The sequence below is a fragment of the Mauremys mutica genome, chromosome 2 (genome assembly GCF_020497125.1).
Source record: "Mauremys mutica isolate MM-2020 ecotype Southern chromosome 2, ASM2049712v1, whole genome shotgun sequence".
In the NCBI taxonomy this organism is placed as follows: Eukaryota; Metazoa; Chordata; order Testudines; family Geoemydidae; genus Mauremys; species Mauremys mutica.
This window is the reverse complement of record NC_059073.1, coordinates 174,801,829-174,814,087: the sequence shown is the minus strand read 5'-3', so window position 1 is coordinate 174,814,087 and position 12,259 is coordinate 174,801,829. Positions and strand designations below refer to the sequence as shown.

Here is a 12,259-nt window from a genome sequence, read left to right as displayed (position 1 = left end):
TTATGAAAAAATTAAATCTTACAAATTGCCCTACTATCCTGATGGAAAGGAAGAGGATTGGTTACAGCTGGTAGAGCGTGGAAATGAAGGACTTTGACAGGAAATGTGCTGTTTATACTTTGCGCCCATGGAATGTAGGGCTAGACGAACATGTTTGCATCTCTGTCTACCAGCTATTCCCAATAGGTTCCATGGCCATGGCTGTGTGCACATTGTCTACAGTATGGCTCTGTGAAGGTAAAGTAGGGAAACAGAATTGATTTTTTTTTGTTTTAAATCCAAGTAAATCTGAATTCTATAATTTCCAAAATTAAGAAAATAAAATAAATAAAATTAAATATATATTGCTCTGTGTTTGCAGGGCATAATTTTTTATTATGTTCAATTCATTACACTTTCAATGTGATAATTGCTTTCCAGGATAGACACAAATTTTCATATTTGTGTTTAACCTTAATAAATGCATTATTGAATGAGAAATTTAAGAATGCCTTTTTTGTTTAAATCTATTTCTTTTACAGGGACGAGAGAGGCAGATTTTACAGGAAACCATACACAATTTCCACTCTTCCTTTGAGAGTAGTGTTAGTAATACCAGACCTCCTGGCAATTCTCAATGTAAGTATTATTCATATGTTGTCAGATCAACTTCAAGCAATTTTTTTAAACTAGGTAAAGTACAGTATATGCAAACATGCTATGTGTTGGTTTAAAGATTCTTGCATTTCTCTCTTTCAGACTGTAGTGAAGATTTCACAGTAAAAAGGCAGAGAATTTATAAGATTTTTATATAGGGATAGTATTTATGGATTTCAAACAGATTAGTGTGTATTTGGTTAATTCAAAAAGTTTTTAAATTAACAATGTATTGCATTTTACACTGAAAGCCACTGGGGGGGGGGTGTTTTTCATATGAGGTAGGTCTCAATCTCATAATGAGATAGCTAGGATTGCTCCTTGTCCATCCCTGGAAGCAGACCAATTTCTTACCTCTTACGGTCATCAAATAGGCTACTTAGTGGAGTAGTGGGTACTGTACATGTTGCGCTGCATTTTTGCAGTACATGAACATCAGTGCTGAGCCCTGCCTATTACATTCTGGATAGAAAGAAGAGGGGATCATTTGAACGTTGCTAGTGAGTGTCTCGAGACCCACCTGGAGAAACTCTCTTTCTGTAAATTCACAATTACAGAAACTTTTGAAAGACTGACAATACTTCACCTCCAGCCAAGGCTAACTGGCCTTACACAGTTTCTCCTAATGGGGGTCTTTATGATGGTATAACAGCTCTCTGATCCTTCTATGGCTGCCGAGTCTGCAAAGACCCGGGATCCCATGGCAGATTTGGGGTGTCGGTCTGTCTCAAGCAGTAGAATCAGTTATTTCACCGAATGTAGGAAATAATGAATTCCATTATTTTTCTGTGCCCCAAAACCCCTTGTACTGGCCATGAGCAACTTCTATCGCTTGAATGACAATTGGACCCTCTGTATAGGACAATAACCTCTAGTTCCTCTACCTGAGGGCAGTTCAGGCTCCCAGTTTAGCAATTTAGCAACCTGACTCAACTGGCTCTCTGTCATAGATGTTATAGTTTTCTGGGGGGGATTGTTTTCAGTTGGTGTAGCTGCAAGGTTACTGTTTTAGTTGTGACAGTGGTAACAATTTCCCCACAAATCCTGGAAAAACAGCCTCCCAAATACACCAATGAAATCAAAACAATGAGAAAGACGTTACTATTACCTAACTATGTGTATGCTGCCCCTTGTTACCATCATCCCCAGACGTGAGACTGGTGAACACAATACATGCAGTGGAAAAGTATGCATTTCTCCTGCTAACAAGGTCCCAGCCAGATGCAGAGATGCATTTCTGGCTGCTCTGTCTGTACAGGGTTGGGAGACAGGCGCAAGGCCTGCTCCAGGCAGTGTTTCTGAGCCTGGATTCGTACTTTAAGAGGGAAATGAATGTTATTCGTTGACCCACAGAAATTATCATGCTATGTACCATGTGTTCCCCTTCACCTTATTGAAATACACCTTGCATCTACTCACAAAACTGCTTCAGTAGTTTATTGGTCATACTAAGTAACGTTCAAAGTAAATTTTGATTTTGCTGGTCTAAATAATGACTGAGTCTCAATCATTCCAGCCTTGATAAATTAAATGATAATGTGGATGGTATCTCATTATGTACCTCAACACAGGTACAAGTAGTCCGCCCACTGCCATTTTGTTGTGCACTAGTGTAACGAAGCGGCCTCTGGCGGGCCACAACTGAGAGTATCAATTCATGGCGAAGTGCTTAGAGCAGGGCAGTCAGAGCCCACGGCCGGGGTCCTTTGCAGACCAAACCAGTTTCTCAAGAAGCTGACCAAATGCTTCACTAATGCTACTTAGAATCAAACACATTGAGATACAAATACATAGCTAATATTCATAACTTCAACTACAAAAATGATACACACATACAGACAGCATAATCATAACCAGCAAATTGTAACCTTTCTATAGACACCTTACTGGACCTCCTTTGTACAAGATTTGGTGCAACTATAGGACCTTGGTTGCAACAATGATCTATATTGGTCACAGTTCATGTCAATAATGTCACAGCTAGTGGTTGCTGAGGTACTGTCAGGTCCATTTTCTACACTCCACTACACAAGAATCAACTTGCACAAAAGCTTCTTTTTCAGTACAAATACCAGTGAAAACACCCGGGAGCTAAGTTTCCATTTTCAGAATAGAGAATTTCTGGTGATATACCTGTGGCAACTTCTGGATAACTTTGATTATCAATGTCTCAGGCACGAAAAGCATCTTATGAGCTGTCAAGGTTCCTTCCCCACTCTGAACTTTAGGGTACAGATGTGGGGACCTGCATGGACACTTCTAAGCTTAATTACCAGCTTAGATCTGGTATCGCTGCCACCACCCCCAAGCACTACTTTTCTTCCCTGGGTAGCCTTGAGAGACTTCACCAATTTCCTGGTGAACACAGATCCAAACCCCTTGGATCTTAAAACAAGGAGAAATTAACCATCCCCCCTCCTTTCTCCCACCAACTCTTGGTGGATACAGATCCAACCCCCTTGGATCTAAAAACAAGGAAAAAATCAATCAGGTATTAAGAAAAAGGCTTTTAATTAAAGAAAAGAAAGGTAAAAGAAAACCTTCTGGGAGAGATTAGCATACCAGCGACTCTCACAGACAATAGATTCCAAACACAGAGGATGTTCGCCTGGGCAAAAATCTTAATACACACAAGAATACCCAAATTTGATAATTCCCTTAATGGTTCCAAGGCAAGTTACAAAGAAAATAAACATAACCCTATTTATCCCTTTCTAAAACTTACTACTCTGATAAGAGGCTGGTTCCTTGATCTTTTTCATTCCGGCTGAAACTGAAAAACGACTAAACAAAGGAAAACTTCCCTCCTTCCTTTTGAAACATCTTGTTCCCCCATTGGTTCCTCTGGTCAGGTGTCAGCTAGGCTAGGTGAACTTCTTAACCCTTTACAGGTAAAAGAGGCATTAAACCTTAACTATTTGTTTATGACAGGAGCATAGTGCCAGATGGGCAGAGGCTGATGTTTGGATTCTGATATGGAGTGAGCTGGAGATTCAGGCAGAGCAGGGTGACTGCAAAAGAAAAACACGGGTATATAGCATTACCACATGAACAGTATTTGACCAGCCTAGCCATTATTTATGGATTTGCCAGTTGCCAGAAAAATAATTTAATGTACCAGGTTGTTGGTTTTTTTAACATAGGTTTAAAGATTTGCATTATTATGACAATACACTGGGATATATAATGGTAAAAGTTTCCGTGTCCGGCTCAAGATGTTGCAGTGTTCCCACTTCCATAGTTTAAGCGATAACAGATCAAAACTGTTGAAAATACAGCAGCTATCTGCCTAAAACACGCAATCACATTGCGCGCATGTGTGAGAGAGGGTTTGAGTCACATGAGAGTGATAACATTGCACATCTCCTTAACCTTATCTATATGTGTTTTCTCTCTAGATACTATAAGTGGCTGTTCAAGGGATGGGGAGTTGCTGAGTTGCCTTATGGTTGGTGGCTGAGGTTGCTGTGGGCTTGTCTTGTAGGGGGTGGGTGCCAGGGTTTTTTTGCATTTCAAAGGTGGTAACCCTGGGTCAGCAACCTTTCAGAAGTGGTGTGCCGAGTCTTCATTTATTTACTCTAATTTAAGGTTTCGTGTGCCAGTAATACATTTTAACGTTTATAGAAGGTCTTTTTCTATAAGTCTCTAATATATAACTAAACTATTGTTGTGTGTAAAGTAAATAAGGTTTTTAAAATGTTTAAGACGCTTCATTTAAAATTAAATTAAAATGCAGATCTCCCCAGACTGGTGGCCAGGACCTGGGCAGTGTGAGTGCCACTGAAAATCAGCTCGCGTGCTGCCTTCGGCACACGTGGCATAGATTGCCTACCCCTGCCCTAGGGTATATCATCACATTTAGGTCTTGTGGTGGGGTATACTGGATCTGTTGAGGCCCCCTGCTGGAGGCCTCGCAGTCCTACCACACCCTGCTCCAGAAAAGAAGCAGTAAAGGTAGGTCCTCCAGGCCTGCCTAGAAAGCTTGCAGGGAAGCAGCCAATCTGAGTCCAGCAGGCTCAGTTAAGAGGCACTGCAGGACCTGAGCAGGTCAGTTCCTGGCTGGCACCAGAGGAGTAAAGAAGGATGCTCTTTGCTGGAGCTCAAGGGAGAACCAGAAGATGGATTCTGGTGGCATTGGGTGAGTAAGGAGAAGAATTGAGAACTTCAGCCCTGAGTTAAGGGTGAAGTGGAAGGGGCTATGTGGGAAGCGGCCCAGGGAATCGCAGCAGCAACTATTAGAGGAAGCAGTACGTGGCTGCTGTCTTTAGGATCCCTGGGTTGGGACCTGGAGTAGTGGGTGGGCCCCAGCCCCCCCCCCTCCCCCCGCGAAGTGGCCTAAGCCCCAAGGAAGGGATAAGACTCTGCATTAAAAGCCCAAGAAAGGGGGTGGGAGTTTAAAAAGGCCCCAGGACAGGGCTGAAGACCCTGAAGAGGTCTAACCATTAGTTGAAACCTTGGTACTGCAGAAGGAGTTCCTTCATGCACTGGACTGTTTGTGATTTGGCCGGAGGGCTGAGCTACTGAAGACCCACTTGACGAGGCCAAGAGCTGACAATCATATCTTTGGTTTGCAGACATGAAGAGCAGCATCGTGCTGGCATTTCAAACAGCAATATCCAAGCAATTGCAAGACAGATAATTTTAGACAGTTGTAAACACAATTTTGGAACTCTATTGAGGTGCAACAACCACAAGCAGCCTAGCATAATTCTGTTTATTTTCCCTTAGACTGCAGCAGTCTTAAACAGCAATATCAGAGAAATGCCTATACTCCAATCTTTCTAGACTAATCTGTTTTATTTAGATTCTTAGACCATGCCTATCAACAGGAAGTCTGAGCACCTTCCAGAAGTGCATTTAGTATCAAGTGCATTTAGAGTATGCATTTAGCATCTCTCACGTGTGGTGTTCTCCTTATTCTGTAAATGGGGAAAAACTATTGAAAAACTTGCTATTAAGTTTATATGACAATTAGCTTATCCCTGGGACCCTACAGTGGCTAACAAAGTCCCTCCAATCCATGAGCAGCTATGGGGTAACCATATGGGAAAAAAATGCTGCAGCATTTGTGTGAGGATTATCACTAACTCTTTGGAATAATTCCTTTTTTCCTCTGGTGAGGAAGGTGATATTTCCCAGAGGATGGCTGCCTGTAACAATTGAACGGCCTAAATTTTAAATAATTACTAAATTTGCTCTGGTCATAGCATGCCTCCAAACCTCTTCTTGCCCCATTAGTAGCTTCTCCTATCACTCCTTGATCTTGCTAGGGACAAGTCCTGAGCATGAGGCTGTAAGAAGGGGGCTGACCTTACCACTGCACTCTAGGGACCAGGCTATGCTTACACTAAAGCTTGGTATTCAAAATGTATTGGCATCGTTATCTTTCTCAAAATAGTTTGCATTCCCAGCTTGTGTGATGGAGTGCTATACCTACCAACTTCCTTATTTTTAATTCAGCCACTGGAGTGGATGATCCAGTTCTTCAGGGAAGGTGTGCAGACTGCCCACCCAAGGCCACACTCCCAGAATAATCAACAACAAGCACAAAAGCAAGGAGGATCTGTGTGTGGAATTAGAGAGAGTATACAGATTTAAGGAGATGTAGTACAAGGGAAATAAAAAGAACAGCAGTACTTGTGGCACCTTAGAGACTAACAAATTTATTTGAGCATAAGCTTTCGTGGGCTACAGCCCACTTCCTTCGGATGCATGGAATGGAACATATATTGAGGAGATATATATACACATACAGAGAGCATGAAAAGGTGGGAGTTTTCTTACCAACTCTAAGAGGCCAATTAAGTAAGGAAAAAAAACTTTTGAAGTGATAATCAAGATAGCCCAGTACAGACAGTTTGATAAGAAGTGTGAGAATACTTACAAAGGGAGATAGATTCAGTGTTTGTAATGGCTCATTGTAATGTAACGTCTCTAAGGTGCCACAAGTACTCCTGTTCTTTTTGCGGATACAGACTAACACGGCTGCTACTCTGAAAGGAAAATAAAGACAGGCAGAAAAAGTACTAGTAGAATAGTAAGAAATAAATGGGTGATTACATGTCTTACTAAATGCAACATGAGACAGACTTGTGGAGGGAAGACAGATGGTTCCACCTGTTGCTTTTTAATGAGTTTTTGGAACTATAAACTCAATTGCTGACTGACTGTGCCCTCAGCCCACTGGTACCCAGCACCTCCTGCCAAGGTCACTGCTTCTGGCAAATATATATGAAATTCACTACAAGAACCTTTGGAAAAGTTGATGTGTATATTATATTTTTGGCAGCCAACCTGTTTCATAATAAAGTTTATTGTTGAAAGAAAGGTTTATTTGTACTTCAGTTATGTCATCTCTCTCTGAAAACATTGCATCCTGTAACCTAGCTCAGTACAACACAGAGAAACATACATTAACTTACTCCTTCACCCTTAAAATTCAGAACAGAGGACCAATCTATGGGGGCCCAAGCAAGACGGTTGTCTGAGCTCTGAGGGGATTATTCTATTGAATAATCTGTCTCCATCCATATCCTAACCTCACTGTAACACCCCAAAAGCAGGGCACCAGAAGGCATGGCTCCCATAACAGGCAAAGGATACAAGGGTAAAGTCATTTGATTACTAAAGCAGATATCAGATTTATGGTCTGAATTCACAGCACTGAGGACTGATTTATTCTCCAAGATTTCTGCAATCAAAGAGGAAGTGAGTATAGAATTTCTAGGCTGGATGCTGCATTGAGAGAAATATCAGAGAAGAGAGAAAGCTGCTTCTTCATTGTGTAAATTTGCTGGAGCCAAAAGAGAGAAGAAGGGACATGAGAATTTAAAAAGTGTCTGAAAAAGATGAAGAAAATCCTATTCTCTTTTTACAAACCTTTATGAATTAGTTGTTAAATTTCATGTCTGTGGAAGAGATTAAAATAGAGTACCCCGCCTTAGGTTAATAGCAGATCCAGGGATTTCATTGTGAGCTTTCACCATTACCAAAAAAAGTCTTGATTATGAAAAAAGGCTAGATAGTACCCAGAGTCTATACTCCAAGGCCACAATCTTCAGTTTCTCCTAGATCATCTGCTCTAATTTTTAAAAAGAGTAAAGAGTTGAGTAAAATTAAAGCCACAATTAGAAGGGCAGAGTTTCGCTGTAGCAGAAAATTTCTTCAGCTTCTAGCATCAGATTTGTACAGCGAGAGTCTCTAGGGAAGGGAAAACTACACTCTGGATAGAGATCCAACGCTCTAGCATGCAAAAGTCCGTGGTAGCAGCTGTTGAAGAGCTGGTCAAAAAAGTAATGGCAGACAGTGAAACTGAAGAAAAGGAGAGTGAGAAAAGAAGAAGGACCTTCTCTAATAGATGTAGAGCCAAAGGACTTAGATACATGAAACGTAATCGAAGATTAACTAGAAAGGATTTAAATAAACAGTTGAACATTAGCTATGATTATGGTGAAAAGAAAAGATTGTGCAGTTCAGATTAATTGTGGTAATCAATTAGCAGTAACTGTTTCCTCCTCCTCCCCTCCCCTCCCCCCGCCAACTAAATTAGTCATTAAGGGAACATACAGTGAAATGGAATTTGTATGGGGAGGCAAGAGAGACCCCCCTGAGGGATGGTAAAGATTAGAGAAAATAGATAGTGGGTGCGTAGGGACCTATAGGAAGTTTGTATAATTCATTATGTAATTCAAAATATCAGCTGATAGGTTGTTCTCCTGGGGGTGAATAATGAGGTCTCGTTGGCGGAGAATTTACCTCACTTGGACTGCAAGGGACAAGCAGCACAAGTATTCATGAAGAGAGTATGGGGGCTTGGTGTTCAACCAAGTATATAATTCATTTGGGGACTGATTTATAGTTTGACTTTTCATCTTTGGATTCAAAATTAGAAATATACATGATATTTATCCAGAGGAGAGAATTGGGGAGGAAGTGAGGGGCTTGATAAAAAAGGGAAACAACTGTGAAAGCTTACAAGCAGAAATCATGCCATAGTCAAGTACAGGTTGACAGTTGTGGGAACAATACATTTAATAATGAGATGTGTATCATAGAAGGGTTTGTGTCAGTAAATGGCCTCTTCATAGTCAAGTTTAGAATGTTGGTGCTCCAATTCAACAAGGCACTTAAGCATGTACCTAGTAGCAAATATCTCCACAGGCTGATGATGGGACACTAGATGGGGAGGGCTCAGTGTTATTGCAGAGAATTGTTTCCCAGGTGTCTGGCTCCTGGGTCTTGCCAGATGCCTTGCTCAGGGTCTAAGGCCTGGTCTACATTACGGGATTAGGTCGAATTTAGCCGCGTTAGGTCAATTTAAAAATGAATGTGTCCACACAACCAGTCCCGTTCTGTCGACCTAAAGGGCTCTTAAAATTGACTTCTGTACTCCTCCCTGGCTAGGGGAGTAGCGCTAAAATTGACTTTGCTGGGTCGAAGTTGGGGTAGTGCAGATGCAAATCAATGGTATTGGCCTCCGGGAGCTATCCCAGAGTGCTCCATTATGACCGCTCTGGACAGCATTTTGAACTCTGATGCACTAGCCAGGTACACAGGAAAAGCCCCAGGAACTTTTAAATTTCATTTCCTGTTTGGTCAGCATGGCAAACTCAGCAGCACAAGTGACCATGCAGTCCCCCCAGAATCGTAGAGTGTAGAATGTTTCTACGCTCCCCCTATCATCTCCGTCCCTGAGGTTATCGCAGATTGGAAGGCGAAAAAAAACGCATTCGCAATGACATGTTTTCCAAGCTCATGCAGTCCTTCCCCACTGATGGGGCACAGCTTAATGCATGGAGGCATTCAGTGGCAGAGGCCGGGAAAGAATTAAGTGAGTGCGAAGAGCGGAAGCAGGACGCAATGCTGAGGCTAATGGGGGAGCAAACGGACATGATGAAGCATCTGTTGGATCTGCAGGAAAGCCAACAAGAGCACAGACCCCTGCTGCATCCACTGTATAACCGCCTACCCTCCGCCCCATGTTCCATAGCCTCCTCAACCAGACACCCAAGAATGTGGCTGGGGGAGGCTCCGGGCACCCACCCACTCCACTGCAGAGGATGGCCCAAGCAACAGAAGGCTGTCATTCAAACAGTTTGATTTTTAGTGTGGCTACAATAAGCAATTGGGCCTTGTCCTTCCCTCTTCCCCCACCCCATCCGGGCTACCTTGTCCGTTATCTCATTTTTTTTTAAATTAATAAAGAATGAATGCCTGGTTTCAAAACAATAGTTACTTTATTTCGAAGGAGGGAGGGTGGTTGGCTTACAGGGAATTAAAATCAACAAAGGGGGCAGGTTTGCATCAAGGAGAAACACACAACTGTCACACCAAAGCCTGGCCAGTCATGAAACTGGTTTTCAAAGCCTCACTGATGCGCAGCACGCCTTGCTGTGCTCTTCTAATCGCCCTGGTGTCTGGCGCGAAACAATTGTCTGCCGTTGTTTTCATGGAGGGAGGGGCGACTGACAACACGTCCCCAAAGCCACCTGCGACAATGTTTTTGCCCCATCAGGCATTGGGAGCTTAACCCAGAATTCCAATGGGTGCAGAGACTGCGGGGACTGTGGATAGCTACCCACAATGCACTGCCCTGTAAGTCAATGCTAGCCGCGGTAGTGAGGACGCACTCCACCGAATTAATGCACTTAGTATGGACATATGCAATTGACTGTATAAAATCGATTTCTAAAAATCAACTTCTATAAAAATCGACCTAATTTCGTAGTGTAGACCTACCCTAAAAAGTGATCACCATATTTGGGGTCAGGAAGGAATTTTTCTCCAGGTCAGATTGGCTAAGACCCTGTTTTTTGGGGGGTTTTGTTTGCCTTCCTCTGCAGCATGGGGCACAGGTCACTTGCTGGTTTGAACTAATGTAGATGGTGGATTCTCTGTAACTTGAAGTCTTTAAATCATTATTTGAGGACTTTAGTAACTCAGAGGTTAGGGGTCTATTATAGGAGTGTGTGGGTGAGGTTCTGTGGCCTGCAATGTGCAGGAAGTCAGAGGAGATAATCATGATGGTCTCCTCTGGCATTTAAATCTATGAGTCTGTGCGCTTAACATTAAGTACCTGAATAATCCCATAGAAATCAATGGGCTACTCATGTAATTAAGTACCTTGTTGAATCAGCGCTCTGGTTAGAGGAGAAGACTACATGGGCTGGACTCCATAATCAGGGTCTTCTCCTTCAGCTTGTTGTTGAGTCATGGGATCAAATTGACCACTGATGAAATCGAGTGCAACAGCATTGAACATTGAAGTCAGGAGCTTAGTGCCTAATGACGAATGTAGTCCATTTTCTTTAAAATATTGCTATGATTGTTAGTTGAGCATGTTGTGGGCACTGCCAGAAACAAATAATAAATGATCTCTCTCTTTCTCTCTTTTTTTTGTAGCACCTGGATACTGGATAAAACCACAAGAATCTGTGCCTACCAGGAGGTAGCTGCTGGATAAAGATATTCCAGTATTTTTAAGCCTGGGGCATGGATGATAGAGCTCAAGTGGACACAAGAAAATTTGCAAAGCTCCGTGCTAAACACGGTGTCTCAGTACACTGTGTGCAGGAGGTTGTTGCAGTAACATTGTTATGACTCCAATTCAGCAAAGCAACCCTTTAACTTTGTGAATGAATGGTTTTACTGACTTTAAGGGGACTACTCACATAGTTAGAGTTAAGCACGTGCTTAAGTGCTTAGCTGGTTCTGGATCGATAGGAATAAGGCTAGAGAGAATAGTGGCATAGGGAGATGTGTAGGTCACCTTTCAGAAGTACCAGTTTGAAGAGCGCACCGCCAAGCACCACAGAAACGAAGGAGGCAAAAAGTTGTTGCAAATTCTAAGAGCTTGTAAATGTGGAAATCTCTAAATTGAATATGCCACTCTAGAATGTTATGTCTCTACAAAGGACAGAGACCAAGTTACAAGATTGAATAGTTTTGTAAGAAGGAGTAGAAAGGAAGAATATTGATGCATATTAACTAACTGAAACATTTAATTTAATCAGTGCTAAGAACACTAAATATAGTTATGCTCATGAAATATCTATTTATGTAAATATAAAAATATCACTAATAAAATTCATAATCTGTCACCAATATTTACACAGAAATTATGTAAAAATTAGATTTTAAATTGGTGATGTTTTGTTTGACATTAAAACCATCTAACTGACTTTTGTAGTATCTACTTTTGATTAACAGACATTGCAACAGGTTACAAAACAATTTTCATATGCATATTATAATTGTTTTTTAAACAATGAATGCTGAAAGGATTCACACAAGAATTATGGATGGAGCTATTTGTTAGTGTTGTGCATAAGAGTTTTTGTTGAGCAATTAAAATACAAGCCATGATAAACTTCTAAAGTTAGTTTTCTCCTTTCTTAAATCTGCAAGTGACACATGTTCAAAATTGTACTATTGGCTAGATTTAATAGGAGTCTGAGGGTGCGAATATAGCTAAGGTGGAGCAGCACTTGCTCAAATCATTGATGCAGAGGACAGAGTTATAACTAGTTCATTGGTTACATAAAGAGGCCATAGAATCCTCATGGGCTTGCTGAGAACTGGTATTTTTAATACAACTGCACATACAGTATAAGCGCCACATAGT

At 41.6% G+C, this 12,259-nt stretch overlaps 1 protein-coding gene across 2 annotated transcripts in view; it reads left to right on the top strand.

The window, feature by feature from the left end:
- The window catches only part of ANKS6 (ankyrin repeat and sterile alpha motif domain containing 6), a 92,065-nt gene extending 80,063 nt beyond the window's left edge, over positions 1-12,002 (top strand). Inside the window, exons 16-17 of one of the 2 annotated variants that reach the window (XM_045006746.1) lie at positions 522-618; positions 11,038-12,002. In XM_045006746.1, the coding sequence (XP_044862681.1) occupies positions 522-618; positions 11,038-11,087 (147 nt within the window). In that variant the 3' untranslated portion in view covers positions 11,088-12,002. Of the gene's footprint in view, positions 1-521; positions 619-6,096; positions 6,374-11,037 lie in introns of those variants that run through there. The other variant, XM_045006747.1, reaches the window with a different exon arrangement.
- The last annotated feature ends 257 nt before the right edge of the window (positions 12,003-12,259 follow it).